At 45.6% G+C, this 19,263-nt stretch overlaps 1 protein-coding gene across 1 annotated transcript in view; it reads left to right on the top strand.

The window, feature by feature from the left end:
* Window positions 1-380: 380 nt before the first annotated feature.
* Window positions 381-19,263, top strand: part of PI4KB (phosphatidylinositol 4-kinase beta) — an 87,888-nt gene continuing 69,005 nt past the window's right edge. The window contains 4 exon segments of the mRNA XM_068122933.2: window positions 381-666; window positions 4,357-4,916; window positions 13,436-13,766; window positions 14,762-14,961. Of these exon segments, the coding sequence (XP_067979034.2) occupies window positions 4,359-4,916; window positions 13,436-13,766; window positions 14,762-14,961 (1,089 nt within the window). The 5' untranslated portion in view covers window positions 381-666; window positions 4,357-4,358.

Here is a 19,263-nt window from a genome sequence, read left to right as displayed (position 1 = left end):
GACGAATGAGCAAAAACATCATTTGAATGGGCGTAGCTAACGATGGCAAATGGGCGGAGTTAACGAGGGCAAATTAATGGGTGGAGTTAACGTGAGCAAATGGGCGGAGTTACGTGGGCAAATGGGCGGAGTCAACACGGGCGAATGGGTGGAGTTAACGCGGGCAAATTAATGGCTGGGTGGAGTTAACGCGGGCAAATGGGCGGAGTTAACGCGGGCAAATGGGCGGAGTTAACGCGGGCAAATGGGCGGAGTTAACGCGGGCAAATGGGCGGAGTTAACGCGGGCAAATGGGCGGAGTTAACGCGGGCAAATGGGCGGAGTTAACGCGGGCAAATGGGCGGAGTTAACGCGGGCAAATGGGCGGAGTTAACGCGGGCAAATGGGCGGTAATAACAAACGAGCGGGTGCGGGGTGACGAGATGCATCATCTGTTCGCCTCTGTGACTGTGAGGCCTTTGCCTCAGTTTCTCTTTCCGGCGTATTTATAAATCACCTCGTTGTCCTTTGTGTTTCCTTTTATTTCAACTATTGTTCTCATTTCTCCTTTTGTTTTAATCATTTTACCCGTGTTTGCTGCTTCTTCCGGGCCTGGCCGCGTCACTCCATTGCTTTGCGATTACATGGCCATTCCATTCGGGCCTGAGAGCGGCGTGGCCGTTTGAGGTGAGGGTTGTGTGATGTTACGAAAACGATACCGTTGATAATTTGTACGTTGCACAGTTGGCGTTGTTCGTCCCGGATGTGCCGCGGGCTAGGTGTAGTTCGAGGCCTAGTTCTGGTCACACAACGGCCATTGTGTGCCTTTCTGTGTCCATCATGTACAACCGATGGAGCAAATAGAGATCCTGGCTGTTGTTTACCATGTGTTGCACAATTTTTGATGTGTGTAGATTAATTTTTTCCCCCATCATTGAGCATCACTAAATACAGGTACTGTACTGTACTTGTTTATAAATGCCAGGTCAAGTTTTTCCGTCATACTCATAATGTATTGTATACTGTACTATACTGTATTGCACTGTACATCCGTCACCTCTTGTGCTTTGCGAGTTGCGACCTCTTGTCCACAGACCTATCCGTGCGAGTGTCGTATTAACTTCCGCCTCAGTACCTTCTAGCATCTCTGATCCATCTTCTCCTCCCTTGTGATTCACTTCAGGAGCCGATTACGTATGTCGTGCGGAATCTGCAATCTCGTGACCCTTTCTCCCTAATTATGGATGACATGATATATTTACAGTGGCTTATGGAGACGCTTATTATTTAAACTGGGTACAGGACAAAAGCATTTTGCATCGATGTAATTTTTTTTTCTTGAAATCTGGGAACTGTAGTCGAGTAGACAATGCAATGGACAGACTCTGTTACATGGGATTTGAACCTGGATTTTCTGCATCATTGGATGGGGAGAGGGTTATTGTGGGGGGTTGAGATGGGAGATGGGACAGGGTAGGTCTTTTGAGAGGAGGGATGGGGTAAGGGATTTTTGGAAGGGGGAGGGATGAGGTCATTAATTTTAAGGGGTGGGGAATGGGTCGGGGTCGGGACTTGCGAGGGGGAGGGATGGGGTCGGGTATCTGTGATTGGGGGGAAGGGGGTGCGGTCTGGGATTTGTATGGGGGGGGGGGGGGAAGGGATGGGGATTTGAGAGAGGGGGGTGGTGGGGTAGTGGATTTGAGAGGAGGGGTGGTGGGGTAGTGGATTTGAGAGGGGGGGGGGAGGTGGGGTAGTGGATTTAAGAGAGGGGGAGGTGGGGTAGTGGATTTGAGAGGGGGGGGGGAGGTGGGGTAGTGGATTTGAGAGAGGGGGGTGGTGGGGTAGTGGATTTGAGAGAGGGGGCGGTTGGGTAGTGGATTTGAGAGAGGGGGGGTGGTGGGGTAGTGGATTTGAGAGAGGGGGGTGGTGCGGTAGTGGATTTGAGAGAAGGGGGTGGTGGGGTAGTGGATTTGAGAGAGGGGCGGTTGGGTCGTGGATTTGAGAGAGAGGGGGGTGGTAGGGTAGTGGATTTGAGAGAGGGGGGTGGTGGGGTAGTGGATTTGAGAGAGGGGGCGGTTGGGTAGTGGATTTGAGAGAGAGGGGGGGTGGTGGGGTAGTGGATTTGAGAGAGGGGGGTGGTGCGGTAGTGGATTTGATAGAGGGGGGTGGTGGGGTAGTGGATTTGAGAGAGGGGGCGGTTGGGTCGTGGATTTGAGAGAGAGGGGGGTGGTGGGGTAGTGGATTTGAGAGAGGGGGTGGTGGGGTAGTGGATTTGAGAGAGGGGGGTGGTGGGGTAGTGGATTTGAGAGAGGGGGGTGGTGGGGTAGTGGATTTGAGAGAGGGGGGTGGTGGGGTAGTGGATTTGAGAGAGGGGGAGGTGGGGTAGTGGATTTGAGAGAGAGGGGTGATGGGGTAGTGGATTTGAGAGAGAGGGGTGATGGGGTAGTGGATTTGAGAGAGGGGGGTGGTGGGGTAGTGGATTTGAGAGATAGGGGTGGTGGAGTAGTGGATTTGAGAGAGGGGGGAGGTGGGGTAGTGGATTTGAGAGAGGGGGTAGGTGGGGTAGAGGATTTGAGAGGGGGGAGGTGGGGTATGGATTTGAGATGGGGGAGGTGGTGTAGTGCATTTGAGAGAGGGGGGGGGTGGGGTAGGGGATTTGAGAGAGGGGGAGGTGGGGTAGGGGATTTGAGAGAGGGGGGAGGTGGGGTAGTGGATTTGAGAGGAGGGGTGGTGGGGTAGTGGATTTGAGAGGGGGGGAGGTGGGGTAGTGGATTTAAGAGGAGGGGTGGTGGGGTAGTGGATTTGAGAGGGGGGGAGGTGGGGTAGTGGATTTGAGAGGGGGGGGAGGTGGGGTAGTGGATTTGAGAGGGGGGGGAGGTGGGGTAGTGGATTTGAGAGGGGGGGAGGTGGGGTAGTGGATTTGAGAGAGGGGCGGTTGGGTAGTGGATTTGAGAGAGGGGGGTGGTGGGGTAGTGGATTTGAGAGAGGGGGTGGTGGGGTAGTGGATTTGAGAGAGGGGGGTGGTGGGGTAGTGGATTTGAGAGAGGGGGGTGGTGGGGTAGTGGATTTGAGAGAGGGGGGTGGTGGGGTAGTGGATTTGAGAGAGGGGGAGGTGGGGTAGTGGATTTGAGAGAGAGGGGTGATGGGGTAGTGGATTTGAGAGCGGGGGCGGTTGGGTAGTGGATTTGAGAGAGGGGGGTGGTGGGGTAGTGGATTTGAGAGAGGGGGTAGTGGATTTGAGAGAGGGGGGTGGTGGGGTAGTGGATTTGAGAGAGGGGGGTAGTGGATTTGAGAGAGGGGGTGGTGGGGTCGTGGATTTGAGAGAGGGGGGTGGTGGGGTAGTGGATTTGAGAGAGGGGGGTGGTGGGGTAGTGGATTTGAGAGAGGGGGGTGGTGGGGTAGTGGATTTGAGAGAGGGGGGAGGTGGGGTAGGGGATTTGAGAGAGGGGGGAGGTGGGGTAGGGGATTTGAGAGAGGGGGGAGGTGGGGTAGAGGATTTGAGAGAGGGGGCAGGTGGGGTAGGGGATTTGAGAGAGGGTGCAGGTGGGGTAGGGGATTTGAGAGAGGGGGGAGGTGGGGTAGGGGATTTGAGAGAGGGGGGAGGTGGGGTAGGGGATTTGAGAGAGGGGGGAGGTGGGGTAGGGGATTTGAGAGAGGGGGGAGGTGGGGTAGGGGATTTGAGAGGGGGGAGGTGGACGGATGGACTGACGGACTACGTGCCATCGCATACGATCCCCTGAACTTCGTTCCAGGTAAGCTAAAAACATAATCTCTGTCCACCTTTGGTGGGAGATGTAACTAGAACGGCACTCGGTAGAGTGCATACATCTGCCAGACTGGACAATTTGTTTTGTATCCCACTGATTGGCCGGATCAGCATCCAGACCACAAAAATCTTATGGACATGTTATTATCACCTACCTAACTCATCCACCAAGTTTAACCCGAATCAATCCATAACTGTTTGAGATATTGTGCTCTCAGACAAACATAAACAAGCAAACGGGTGAAGACGTAACCTCTTTCCCACCTTTGGTTAAAGAGGTAACTAACCCCACCTCTCTCCAAGAACCCCACCTCTCTCCCCTCCCCTCAAAAAAAATGTACTCTTCACTCATCCATCTGGTTACTGAGCTCCCCATTAATGAATACACACAACAACAATATGCATTTTAAGGCCATTTTCCCTGCTAGAGCGGGGGTTAGCGGGGTTAGCTAGAGCGGGGGTCCCCATTAATGAATCATAAACACAATGTGTACTTATTTCCCAATGAAGAGATGCTTTTCAAAATGTGGAGAATCTTGATAGCTAATTGACTTACCCGTTCAATTTGATCTGACTTTTTTTTCACCCTTTCCTCCTGTTCACTTTGGCAGCCATGGATTGTGATGATCACACTGGAGATGAGCTTTCAGAGGTGTCTGTCTGTAGTGATGCAGCTACAGATGCCGAAGACGCTGCCCTTGAGCCTTGTCCACCTATGTGTGGAAATGGCAACACCCTGGGCTGCATCCTGGAGAGCATTGGTGAAAATTCGATTATTGACCCTGTTGTTGCTGAGCGGACTTGCCAGCAGGTCCTTGAGAGCCTTATGCAGAAGCAAGGCCTGGCACACAATGTGTGTGGCTCAGTGGAAGGGCAAGATGAAGCTCCAGACGGATCCTTGCCAACATCTGCATCGGTGGTAGGCGAGTCAAGCAATGAGTGTAAAGTGCACAGTTCAAGAAGTCTTCAGATAGTTGCATCGTGGACACTTGCAAAGTGTGATAGAGCTGGTGATGGTATCAAGAGGAACAAGGAAGTTTGGAATCGAGAGGGTTTGCCACGCAGGATCCCTGCCAACTCTTCGGCATCAAAGCAATCCCTACTTCTACGTCTCTTTGAATCCAAACTTTTTGATGTCTCCATGGCAATTTCCTACCTGCACAATTCTAAGGTAAGAGGAGGGGAGGGGTGTTTTGATTTGGTGACCTCTACTAAAACATTTTGGTGATGACCCTCTTTTTTTTTTCTTTTTTTCTTTTTCTTTTTTAAACCTGCCATATGTCGCAGGTCTACAAGAACTTTGCATTGTTGTTGTTGGGGTTCTTGTTGGGGGTCGAATTTTAAAATGTGCACCCATTGGTCAGCTACTGGACCACACCCACATCTGTCGCTTGACTCCACCTACCATAGCACTGAGCCAAAATGATTTGGCCACTATCTTTGTTTTCTGGTGGGCCTAACATATTAGGCATGTAGGCCTCTGCTTTTTTTTTTTTTTTTTTTTTTTTTGTGTATACTGAATCGAGGCTCGTGAAAGCTAACATTTATTTCACAAACAAACAAACAAAACAAACCAGACAAACAAAATATACAAAAAGAGGGAGCGGAAGACAAGATGGGGAGAGAAGGGGAAGCACACAACCGCAACATTTGAGAGCAGGGAGAAGTGTGGGAGGGAGAGGGCTTGGGGGCAGGAGGCGTGGGAGGGGGGGGTGGGGGTGGGGGAGAGGTATAAAACACAAGGGGACTGAAATTAGCGGGGGTAGAAAAGATCAAGGTTTTGGATGGGGGAGGATAAGAGATGGTGGTGAACAGCTGTTTTAAAGACCTGGAGGGTGGAGTGGGATTGAAGAGAGTGAGGGAGTTTGTTCCAGAGGCGGGAGAAAAGAGGAATGAAGGAGTGAATGTGAGCAGAAAGTCTTGATTTTGGCAGTTTAACCATAAGAGGGTTGCAGGCAGATCTTGTGCGACCTGTAGGAATATTTGGGGGACAGAGCCCAGAGAGGGCTGGGGGGGCAAGGCCAGAGAGGAGACGGTAGAAGACGGAAAGACCACCAACCTGCCTGCGGTGAGTGAGTGAAAGGCTTTTGGAGTTAGCTTCATCGCCGGAGATTCCAATGATTCTGAAAATTCTACTTTGCTTTGCTCAGATTTTGCTCCTACTTTGCTCAGATTATACTTTGCTCAGATTTGTTGCAATTAGTATACACTGCCCATAAATGTAAAGAAAAATCTAATCATATTGCTACGGTTTTGAGATTTGTACATATGACATCATTAAAGGCTAAAGGTTTGCCCCCCATAGTTGGTCCACGAGCAACACGTAGGCCCACTTAGAGTATTAGTTATGTCATAGTATGTGTGAGTATAGGCCATTCCCCCTAGTAATATCTGCGTTGTGTAAAGACATGAGTTTAGGTCCCTTCATTTTGTGCCACCCTCCAATTCCACCTATGGGCATAATTGATCCCGCGCCCCATTTGGCTGATCCCTCAATTCGTTACGCTTTGGTTGCCAGCAGCATTCGCTGCCCTTTGTTCGCTCGCTAGCCAAGTAACACGAGGTAGGCCTGAGAAGAGGGAGGAGCGTGGGGTCGAGGTGGGGCGGTGTCAAGGAGCGCGTCAGAGGCGATGACGGTAAGGGCCACCAGCCAACCAGGGCTCTAAGAGCATGGCGTGATAGGGCGTGGTAAGGCGCGTCTGGCAAATGCTAGAAGGTTCGTGAGGCGTGCCTATAAGAGCCTGTGCACAAAGCCCTTGAAGAGGACTTACCAGCAGGACTTGCTACCAGAGGACTCGTGCGAAAGGACTCGTTGGGAAAGGGCGTGATAAGAGGACTTGGTCAGGACTTAAGAGAACTTTGGAGGACTGAAGGAATTGCGCATTGTAAAGGACTCACAGAGAAGAGGGCTGGAAGGACTTTCATGGCGAGCGCATTGAGAGCACATCATTGTGTCAGCGCTTCAAGGCTTTGAACTGTATTCGCCTATTACGTACGCAACCACGCGAGTGAACGTGGCAATAGCTGCCAGTGTTAACCGCCAGAGCCCAGACCCTACCGTTCGCCCGTATTATCCAGTGTGCGCCAACGACATGCGGAGAGCTCCTGCCGTCTCTACTTACCATCTGCCCGGTACGAGCTGGGGACCGGAGAGAGCTGCACGGACGCCATCCCTGGACGCGCTGGTAACCATCAACCTGACCATCAGCAAGCCCCGTGTGTGTGTCTGTGTGTGAGACGGGCCCGTTTGTCTGGGGTATTAAGTAGGGTGCATCAAACGCCCCGATGTCAAGAAAACAATCTGTCCCCAATTTTATTTTGTTCCAGTCATAAAATAAAGTTCCTATGCAAAATTTGGTAAGGTTTTGATATCATCTTCTGGGTCCACCTCAGCAAATTAGATTTTGAGTCGGTAGTATCAGAGTCAGAAATTTGACACGCAGCTGTTTTGAGGCCCATAAATAAAAATGAAAGGATTGACCGATTGCTACATACAATAGCTCTTTGGAAAGGTATTAATGTGCACTGTAGCAATATATAATCATCATAGGGATAGGGATATAATTCACTTATACACAAATAGTCAAAATCATGATTTTATTGGTATAATCATATGTATTATAGATACCAGAATGATATAATTTTTATTACAGTAGAATGATATATACACAATCTTAGCATTTATCATCTTAAGACGAGTACATCTGACTATGGATGAACATGAAAATAGAAACAAAACAAAGATACTGTAGTTTTCATGGATATTTCTGACAGTTTAGTCTTGAGCTGCTCGCTTTCGAAGATTCGGTTGCTCCTTGCGGTTGTGCTCAACAACTTGTAGCACATTTTGGTAGTGGTCTTCACTTCTGGCTGCTGAAAGGAAGTCAGAGCTAAGCTTAACTCCCCTTTCTGCAGAGTCATTCACCACATTCAAGGCTTCAACATTAGTCCATGATGTCTGGTAGGCTGCAGAGTGAGTCCATTCTTGAACATCGGTAACTAGAAATGCCCAGTCAAGCTTCAGATGATGAAATAGGTACCATGAATCTGGTCCAACAAAATCAGCCAGAGTGGTCTTCTCAGTCAAGTCATCAGGAAATCTGGGCTTTCCAAACCCAGTACCAAACCGTCCTTGTGGGTTGGTTACTGGAAAATCTGGCTGAACCTCCAGAAGTCTGTCTGCCAGAGCATGGCGATGGTCATGAGGAACAACTGAGCTGAAGAGGGCAAGTGGAACCATCTCTTCTGTGAGGTACCAGAGATGTCGTTTGAAGGCTTTCAGGGCACTTCTTGAGATTCCAGCATTGACAGCTTCATACTGTTTCAGTTTGGAGATGAGCTGCAGGTCATTCCATGGGGCATCGGTGACAGAGGTACATGTCATCCACCAGGAGCTGTATACTAGAGTGACAAACGTGACAAATTCTCTGATCTTTGGCACTTGTTTTTCTGTGGTAATTGTACCTGCTGGAAGATCAGCGATTTGTTTTTCGAAGAGACATAATTTGATTGAGTAGAGGAGCTTCGCCATCCATCTGGCTTTATGCAGTGCACCAGGACGCTTGAAGGTTATTTAATGTTCAGCTACTTCACCATCAAGGAATACAGTACACAGATCAACAAATTCCAAATAATCATCACGTCTTAGAGATTGCTCGGTGTGACAGAGTCTGAGAACATTATTTTGCCAGTCACTTGTCAAACTTGTTGCTGCTTCATTTAGTTGAGATGGATCAAATTTTGAAAGTGGTTCATTGAATGTGTGTGGAAACATTTCAAAGTTCTTGCGAAACCTTGAGAAGAGGAAGATATCTGGTGACTTAGATGCTTCAACTTTAAGATCAGTAAAAATGTGCGTAAGAATGACTTCACCAATGTGGTGCCTGCAGCCTGACCACAGAAGAGCTTTGTTAAGCCGTTGTTGAATTGTTACACAAGCTGCACTGATGTGGCCGGTGTTAGATGCAGTTGTGTCAAATGTCAAGTTGACAACATTCTCTTGGCAGTTCCATGATTCAAGTAGGTTATTAGTCAGCTGAGCAATTATATCTCCAGATTTACGGTCTGTTCCAGGCTTGTAGGATGGAACACCCAGCAGCTTCATATCAGTTTGAGAACCCAAAAGCACAGCCAGGCATTCTTCAAAAGTGTTTTGGTTAGTTAAGCATGGAAGCAGCTTTGAGTCCCAGTGCAACGTAGCAAGCTTCGGAGGTATCCATTTGTCCTTACAGGTAGTAGCAATATGCTGTCCAATTTTGCGTCTTGATTTATCTGCTGAAGCATATGATGTTGACACCTTCGCTACATCCCCTCCTGTTTCTTCAATAAGAGCTTCTGTGAAAGCAGCCTGTTGGGTTGGTGTCATCTTCATCCTTGTTGCCAGTGAAACAAGACTGGGCCTCTTCAGGATGTCATGTGGAATGAAAACTGATGTGCCAGGTCTAACTAAACGATGATGACTTCTTGAGGTTGTTGGTGTGCTTGTTGAAGGTCCAAGAGTTACTTCTTCATCACTGTCACTAATATTATACACAGTGGTTGTAGTATTTATGTTGAACTCCAGCTCCATACTTGCTCGCCTCTCTGATTCTTTTTCCTCGCGGTTCACTTTACGCTGCATCTTATCTGCCAACAGTTTATCTTGGCAGCCAAATGTTGCACAGCGATCTGTCTTCATAGATTCCAGGAATTCTAAGTCTTCAGGATTCTTGATGTGAGAACTAGCATCATTGGGCCACAAGGGAAATGTCTCCATAAATGTCATCTCCATTTGATTCACCTTTGTGATGCTTGCTGGAGTTGTTCTTCGGTTGATAGGGATTGATCTAAGCTTGGAATTATCATCTGCAAGTTTGATAATTTTCTCAATAGCCTTGCGTTCAGAGATGATAGGAATATTAGCCTTGCCATAAAATGGTGTCACTTTCTGCAGTACAAGCTTTGCTGATTCCCACCGAGAGCGTCGTGCAAGTTTGCCATCTTCCGTGTGCCACATGAAACAACGTAGTACTTGTGAACAAGTTGGAAGTCTGGTGCCATTGATCTGGGAATCTTGTTCAGTTATGGCACTTCCAAGACCAAACACCTTGGTGGACTCTCTTGTTGCAACAGATGCTTTCTTTACTGTGCCATCCATTGTTTTATCTGAAAGAAAAAGGTAGTATTAGTAACAATAATGTCATTTCATAATTATGTACAACAAATAAATCAATTATCCAATTTTATTAGAGTATAGCCTAATAATTGTTTTAATCATCTTGTCTAGTTAAAAGATCTCTGTAAAGACAAGATGACTACAACATTCAGGATATTCTTTAATTTATATATTATATTTTAAAAATACTCTTCTTTAGCTTTATATCCATATTTTGAAAAAAATCATTATTTTGACTATTTGTATATAAATGAATTGTATCCCTATCCCTATGATGATGATATATTGCTACAGAGCACAATAATACCTTTACAAAGAGTTATTATATGTAGCAATCAGTCAATCCTTTCATTTTTATTTATGGGCCTCAAAACAGCTGCGTGTCAAATTTCCAACTCTGATACCACCGACTCAAAATATGAAATGGTGAGGTGGACCCAGAAGATGATGTCCAAACCTTACCAAATTTTGCATAGCAACTTTATTTTATGATTGGAACAAAATAAAATTTGGGACAGATCAATCCAACATCTTTTTAAAAATAGTTGGGCGTTTGATGCACCCTAGTATTAAGTTAAGACTGTTCTTAAGGATTGCCCTGTGTCTCTACTTCTTCTTACCATTGTAAATTGTGTGAATAAATTCTGTTCTTCCGTTCTTCCCAATTCGATCGCCTTCGTGTTTTCCATCATTGACTAAGCGTGGTACGAATTAAGGTTGCTTGAATCGGGTTCCATCTATAACCGGCACGGATCGCGTGTACGCACCGCTCGGCGTCTCAGCACGCGTGATACGTGCGGGGCTTATTTCCTCGTTTCTGGGCAGCGCGAGTAATTAGGTAATAGTGAATTCGGTCTAAAACGCTATTTCGCGCTGTCCGGGAAGGACGTCATAGGTCCCGGGGTCATAGGTCCCGGGTCCCGTCGGCCAGTCAAAGACAAGGGGACTAATCTCCCCTTGGTAAGGGGAGAAGGCCGGCGCTGAGATCCGCAACAATATGTTGAATAATTCTGAGGTTTAATGAAGCCCGTCAGAACACACAGTAATCAAGCGTTAAGTAAAGCAAATTACTAAAACCACTTTCTTTTTTGGGGTCGAGTGTTATTGATGATGTGGGACCCCGAAAAAAAAATCGAATATGTTGAATAATAGCAAGGTTTAATTGAGCCCGTTTGAACGACTGCTGAGGTGTCAAGTGAATTTTTTAAGAGCATTAAATGTGTTTCTCCCAATTGCGCTGTTCATCTTTTAAGAGTGCTTTAAATACGATTTTCCCAATCGGCCTGTTACTTTGTCACAATGTGCAGTCATTGTTGAGATCATAACTGGTGATCATAAAAGCTGGTAGCCGGCGGTTTATTAATGCCTTAAGTCGTGTAATACTTGCTTTTGCTAGGTTGGAAAATACAGAAAATCATAAATCCAGAAGCACTGAGCACCTCCAATCATTTAGTACTTTTTATTTATTATTATTATTATTATTATTATTATTATTATAATTATAATTATAATATACCAGCAAAAGTACTCGGCAACGTCGTTTCCTGACTCGAATTTGATATACGCAATCTGGGTTAATCATCTAGAGGGAATTAAAAAAAACATCGCAAGTACACGAGTGGTGGCGTATCGAGGAAAAATGACGTTCGGGTCGTGATGTAAAATTGCCGCCCTCGTAACTTCCCGTGTGTGTGTGTGTGTGTGTGTGTGTGTGTGTGTGTGTGTGTGTGTGTGTGTGTGTGTGTGTGTGTGTGTGTGTGTGTGTGTGTGTGTGTGTGTGTGTGTGTGTGTGTGTCTCCTTGTGTGTGTGTGTGTCTCCTTGTGTGTGTGTGTGTCTCCTTGTGTGTGTGTGTGTGTCTCCTTGTGTGTGTGTGTGTCTCCTTGTGTGTGTGTGTGTCTCCTTGTGTGTGTGTGTGTCTCCTTGTGTGTGTGTGTGTCCTTTGTGTGTGTGTGTGTGTGTGTCCTTGTGTGTGTGTGTGTCTCCTCGTGTGTGTGTGTGTCTCCTTGTGTGTGTGTCCTTGTGTGTGTGTGTGTCCTTGTGTGTGTGTGTGTCCTTGTGTGTGTGTGTGTCCTTGTGTGTGTGTGTGTCCTTGTGTGTGTGTGTGTCCTTGTGTGTGTGTGTGTCCTTGTGTGTGTGTGTGTCCTTGTGTGTGTGTGTGTGTGTGTGTCCTTGTGTGTGTGTGTGTGTGTGTGTCCTTGTGTGTGTGTGTGTGTGTGTGTGTGTCCTTGTGTCCTTGTGTGTGTGTGTGTGTGTGTGTGTGTGTGTGTGTCCTTGTGTGTGTGTGTGTGTGTGTGTGTGTGTGTGTGTCCTTGTGTGTGTGTGTGTGTGTCCTTGTGTGTGTGTGTGTGTGTCCTTGTGTGTGTGTGTGTGTGTCCTTGTCCTTGTGTGTGTGTGTGTGTCCTTGTGTGTGTGTGTGTCCTTGTCCTTGTGTGTGTGTGTGTGTCCGTGTCCGTGCTGTAACCTTTTTATGCCTCCCCCCAAAGGTGGCCGGAGGCATTGTTTTTGGTTGGCCGGCCGGCCGTCTGTTCGGGCGAAACCTCGTTTTTTTCTTTTTTTTTCTTTCAGCAACCATATGTCCGATTGAGACAAAACTTTCATGGTCGGAGTGACACCCATGCAGAATGTTTTCATGACAATTGTGATGTCAAAGGTCACGTGGTATGGCAGCCATCTTGGATTAAACGCAAATAATAATAAAAATTATTTCTTGGAAACCGCTGAATGGAAATTTTTTAAACTTGGCACATTGTCAAGTACCCCCAATGGGGAACAAAAGCATGAAGACCACTTTGTGCTTGAAACGTCAGATGCAAGCCATGCTTGCTGGAATACTAGTAGAGGGTGCCTTTATTTCTGAAAATGTTATTGGAGAGAGAGTTCTTCTTATGAACTGCTGTGATTAAGCATTCCTTTTGATGGATGTGATCTGTCAATGAGGGAATCGTACCATACAGCAAAACGAGGGATATCACAGTCCTGGAGTTGCTCTCAGGCACAAAATAATTCCACATGACACTTTAGGGCAACATAGCACAGACTTTGTTGATATTACATTCATTAGCATCAACATGAATAATGTTCACAGTCAATATGAGCCAAGGAGCACCAAGTATTTTTGGCATCAGGTGACACCTGACATGGCAAAGCCTATTATTAGAAATGCTGCTGGAATGGTCTTGTCAATAATTTACTTTGTGGGTATAAATCATTGCAAGTGTTGGTGTTATGGGGGTACTTCCTTTGAAATCCCTCTTTTTAACAACGTGTTTATTTGGGGTTTGCATCCAAGCTTCGGTGAAGTCTCTGAGCTCTCAGCTTTGTGCATATTTTGGTTTTCCATTGGGATCTTCCAAAAAATGAATGGTTGAACGCATGCTTATTAGCTCTTTTACTATTTGCATTTGCAATAATCTGAATTTACCAATCAGACACCTGGAGATGTTTATCATTTTTAATGAAATATTTGTTTATTTTCTTCACTTTTTGTGATTTTCATTATAGAGATAACATTGGGTTGTTTACACGCTGCCTGCAGGAACCAGGAGTGCAAGCCTACTTGGGTAATCGGCTGTTCAGCTTTCCTCCAGACACTGTGGACTTCTACCTTCCACAGCTGCTCACCATGTATTTGCACGGCCCAGAGGAAGCTGGGGACGCCATCAAGCCATACCTCGTGCACCGGTGCAGACATGGTCCAGACTTTGCACTGCGTTGTGCTTGGCTCCTCGGAGCATACTCAGCCGATGGTCCAGCTGTTTCCTCCCGCCAGCGGCATTCACGTGGTACCAAGCTGCGGCGGCTTATTCTTGCCGATGAGCTGGCACCAACAGCAGGATCTTCTGCAGACCAGCAGAATGCCAATTCTGGTAAGCATGCAATTTTCGTATCTTTAAAATTTTTTTTTTTCTGTTTAGTCTTGAGAAATTGTTTGCAATATGACTAGTAAGTGTTTGAAAATTCTGCTTGGGTTCATATTGAAATATTATTTCTTTTGAACAACATTATTTTGCAGGTCTCGATTGTGTTGCCAATCTTTCTCTGTCTGTCCAATTTTGCTATTTGGCCTTTCCTGGAACTGATTCATGAATGTGCAACTGCAAAATTGTCCCTTTTGATAGTGTATAGTTGGTTTTTCATATAGAATTTGGCGATAACACCCGGAGTCCGGCTAGATTGCCATCCCTCTCCCTCTGCTTTGGGAAACCCTCAGCTCTCAAATGAGGACTTTCTACTGCTGGAGAAGGACTGCAATGTGGATTTTAAATACTTTAATTTTAATGAAATAAACCACTGTAATACTAAAACTAGAACGGCACTCTTCGACATCACGACGTTGACTGATATTCCTCCGCCCACATTATTACATTATAATACTTGTAACGTAAACCTGTAATACTGTATAATACTCTATTGTAAACGTATTATGAAAATGACATGGGGTAAATAAATGGGTTGATTCGTCAGTTATTTAATAGTCGATGTTGGAATAAGATGCCTTCTAATACCCTAGTTAGCAACTGCTAAGATCATGTACAGAGAGCTCCTTCTCACCTGAGAAGCTCCCTCTCTCACTTCTCATCTGTGGAAATCAAATCTGTGAAAATCCGTTCAGTTTTGATTAACTTGTGGCGTGGAGTGAACTTTCCTGGTGCATGTTGTAGCACCTACTGTTAGGCCTTGTTGTTTTCTGCTCATAGTGTCTAAATGCATTTCTGTTTGAAGTTGTGCATATCATCACATGCCTGATGTTATAAGCTATTCGTATTAGATATTTGAAATTTAAGGCCTTAGCACCATAGGATTCTTAACCCAAAGTTGTCATTTATCCTCATTGTGTTTTGTCAAATGTTTCTGTGTGCAGGTATCAATCGCATTCGAAGTAAAGCTGTCATTAGTCTCATTCCCCCATCGTTGCCTTGTCCCGGTATGGTGTTATCGGCAGTTTCACCAAGCAAGCGCACCCACCAGCGCTCAAAGTCTGACGCTACAAGCTGCGTGAGTCAGGCGGGTGTTCTTAGACGATCTTCCAGCAACCCTAAAGTGGAAGTGCAGAGTGAAGAGGTGAGGAGGAACTATTTTCTTGTTTTTTGCAATTCATTCTTTATTGGTCTCCACAGTTAATTGTCGTTTTTGTATACAGAGTCAAGGCTCATGGAGGAACTTTGTTTTCTTTACCTCACTGTATTAAGAAAATGATTTTTTATTTTTTTGGTTTTATTGTGATTTACTGCTCGGGAACTGAGTGGCGTGCTGACGAGGAGGGGAGTGTCGTTGAATCTGAAGGGAAAGGTGTATGGTGCATGGCGGTAATGAACGTAGAGCAGCAACAAAGGGTGGAAATGCGAATGGTTCGGTGGATGTGTGGAGTATGGTTGAGAGAATGAATGAATGAATGAATGATCGTTTTTAAGGCCATTTTCCCCGCTAGAGCAGGGGTTAGCCTTGCGGGCCCCATGGCAATCATGGTTCCCTGTTTGAGGCAATGTTTTTATGGCCGGATGCCCTTCCTGACGCCAACCCTTAGTCGCCTCTTACGATGCGCAGGGATACGGTGTACCTATTCTAAACCGAGGTACACACCGGGATTCATATTCATTCAAGATAACGATATCGACGTGTTTTTTCTGACCGAAACTTGGAAGAAAAGAGAGAAGAAGAACGAGAAAAGAAAGAAAAGAGAAAAGAGAGAGGAAGACAAATGATGAATTGCGAAAGATGATGGGAATAGAGCCTGTGATGGATGCTGTGAAGAGAAACAGGTTGAGATGGTTTGGTCATGTGTTGAGGAAGGATGAAAATGACTGGTTGAGAAGAGTGATGGAAATGAATGTAGAAGGAAGTAGAGGATGAGGAAGACCGAGAAAGACTTGGCTAAAGATGGTCGAAGAAGAAATGCGGGCAAGGGGGTTAACAAGGGGAGATGTAGAAAATAGGGCAAAATGGAGAACATCGTCATGGGGACCGCAAGGCTAACCCCCGCTCTTGCAGGGAAAATGGCCTTTAAAATGCCTGTTGTTGCTGTTGTTGTACTGCTCCTTCACCACCGAAGGTTGGCGGAGGTTGTGTTTTCATGTCTGACTGTGTTTGTCTGTGAACAGAATATTTCAAAAAGTTGTGGTCAGATTAGGACAAAATTTGGTGTGACAAGTACGAAATGATTAGATTTTGGTGAAGATCTGTATCTGAGAACTTCAGTGATTCTTCACCGTTGAGTGATGGGGCTAAAACCGATATTTAGCACGACGTCTCAGAATTATGGACGGATTCTGACTAAACTTGGTGGACAGGTTGGTTGTGTAACGAGGACGAATCGATTCGATTTTGGTGAAGACTCTGATCCGATAAAAAAAATTTCATTTCTCAAGTGATTCTTCACTTAATTGAGAATATGAATGAATGATCGTTTTAAGGCCATTTTTTCCCCGCTAGAGCGGGGGTTAGCCTTGCGGGCCCCATGACAATCATGGTTCCCTGTTTGAGGCAATGTTTTTATGGCCGGATGCCCTTCCTGACGCCAACCCTTGGTCATGCTCTTACGATGCGCAGGGATACAGTGTACCTATTCTAAACCGGGGTACACACCGGGATCATTCATCCCAGCTTAATTGCTGGGTTTTTTGCCGGTTTTTTGCCGGTTTTGCCGGCTTAATTGCCGGTCACTTAATTGAGAGATGGGGTCAAAAACAATATATAGCATATTTCATTGTCCCTGGTCTATATCTGCCTCCAGCTTTCTATCTCGCTGGAATATGTCTTTTCTGCACCGTACACATTTCCTCCCTGAAGGTTGCCCATTTTGCTGTTGCAGACCACCCACTCATTAACTTTTGCCAATATAAAGCTCCCAAGTCGCTTCTCATACCCATAAGGGTTGCCCTCCTAACTAAAATCAACCAGCCTTGCATCACTATTTTGAATTTCACATCTCAACAATATACTTACTACTTACTACTTTGTAGTTGCTTGTCCCCAGATATTCTTCCACCATATTGGGCTTATTACTAAAGAAGAGGTCTAATACTGTACTCTCCCTCATGGGCTTTTCTACAAACTGGGTTAAAAAGCAATATTGGACAAGACAGAAAATCCTCATCGACTCTGCTTTCTCCTGTTCCTGGACCCAGTCTGTCTCTGGCAAGGTAAGATCTCCCATCATGAAAATTATTCCCTCATCGTGTGTCTTTCTAAATTATTCACGTGTCCATCTTTAATGTTCCTCCTTCATACCAGGAACCCTGTAAAGGCATCTCGCAAGTATCTTGCTATTCCTGCAATCTCCTATTTCTCTCCACACAGAATCCTCTCCATCAATTCCCTCCTTAAATTGTGCCTTTGTTTCGATACAATACTGTCTTTCACTCAGATTGCCGCACCTCCTCCCTTTTTCCTCTTTCCGATCACACCTATAAACCCTGTACCCTTGAATTGCCATCCTCCATTTGGATTTCTCACTAAACCACATCTCGCAGCAAGTACAGCATACCCCCTCGCCATCCATCGTAGCTTCCAGTTCTTCCATATTTCCATTCAAGTTTCTGGCATTCATATAAAACGGTTAATAATACCGTTCCATCAACCATCGCTTGTTGCCCCAACCCTTCAACCACATCCGCAGCCTCTAGTCTAGTCTAAAAAGAAAAAAAGTCCCAATTTCTTTCTCAATAACCTCCACGAATCTCACTGCCCTTCAATCAAGCACCCTGTCACCTGTCTGAATACACACATTATGACTATGCAGGGAGCCTCTAATGTTCACAAACCTAAACCCTTCCTTCCCAAACCACCCCTCCAAAAACTGGTTCACACCTGTCGCTCTACTACAGAAATCTACACTGACTCCCACCCTTGGTAGAATCCTTTAAAAAATCGCTTCACCTGACCATCCCCCCAAATTCTTCAAATGCTCCCCCCAAAACTCATACCTTCTCCAAAGGTTCCGAACAGATGCTTCCCACATCATTAACCCCCGAAACTGAAAATGAGGAATGGTGCTTTGTTTACGATTGGGGTCAGGCAATTTTCCAGCCTAAACAGAAAACATTCCATCAGAATCTTCTTCCCGAAGTTGGTGCAATTATTTTACATGATATATGCATTAATAGTCATTACATTCTACAGATACTCCACCATAATAACTTCTTCATCGTCCAAGAAAACTCATCTCATGATCTTGCCCCTGGAGACAGCAGTCTTGGATTTCATGGGAGGGGCAGAACATGTTTTCCACTATTTACTTTGTTCCTTTGATTCGGGATCAAAGTGGTGTATCTTAATGTGAAATTTGTATCTTGGCTGTATTCTGCTATGGTGTCAAATTTCAAGACACACATTACCAAGACCTTGTTCATGTTTATCTTTTCGCACAGTATCTGTTCAACAGATGTTTTGCATATGCCAAGGATACAGGCTAATTGCTAATGATGATACGTCTATTTCTATCATTGTGTCATGAACACCATTTGCCTTTTCATCAGATGTCACCTCAGTGCAAGGTATTGATCTTGGCTCATCATCTGTTCTCAGTCTGTGCTTTATTTCAAACCGGTTATTTAGTTACTTGGAGAGGAGGGGGGCATCTTGACCTAATGTTTGCACAATAGAGCATTATTCTCCATGGTTGTCATTCCCTTGATGCAAATATTAGATCATTGCTCGATTATGCGATGCTTTGCATTCCACAATAAGCTGATGGAATGGGAGTGGAAACTCGGTCACCATGTCACCAAAAAAAAAGAAAAAAGTGGTTTATTATTCATCAATAAAGATGTACTGCATATCTACCAAGTTTAATTATGGTCTGACTCTTCGTAATAGTTAGCCCCAAAACTTGTGGGCCAGCTGCCCCTCTCCCCCATATAATGTCTCCTTGCAGTGTGCTAGTTTGGATCAATGATGACATTAGCCTCACCATAGGGAATCGCTTCTGCCAGCTGTGGTGAGCCATTGTCATAAAAGCTTCGTAGGAACAGCATGACCAAAAGTCACCGGAGAACGGAATTACCCAGCACTGAAGCTTGAGCCCATAAGACACGAAGCCCTCAAAGCCTGCAGAACAGTGTGCATGAGGGGTGCATAGGGTGCAGGTGATTATTAGTGTTGTTGGCATTGGCAGTTTTTTTTTTTTTGTTTTTTTTTTTTTGTATACAAGATCGAGGCTCGTGAAAGAGCGAACATTAATCGCACAGAAAGACAAACCGACACATAAAACATATTTATAACATCGGGAGCGGTAGACAAGATGGGGAGAGAGGAGGAAGGACACAAACACAGCATTATTTTGAGAGCAGGGACCGAGAGACATGGAGACATCGAGAGATCTGTGAGAGGGAGAGGGCATTGGGGGGGGGGGGGGGGGCATGGGAA

This window comes from Myxine glutinosa, chromosome 7 (assembly GCF_964187855.1).
Source record: "Myxine glutinosa chromosome 7, kmMyxGlut1.1, whole genome shotgun sequence".
NCBI classification, from domain to species: Eukaryota; Metazoa; Chordata; class Myxini; order Myxiniformes; family Myxinidae; genus Myxine; species Myxine glutinosa.
The sequence above is the reverse complement of the archived record's forward strand: the minus strand, read 5'-3'. Positions and strand labels throughout refer to the sequence as shown.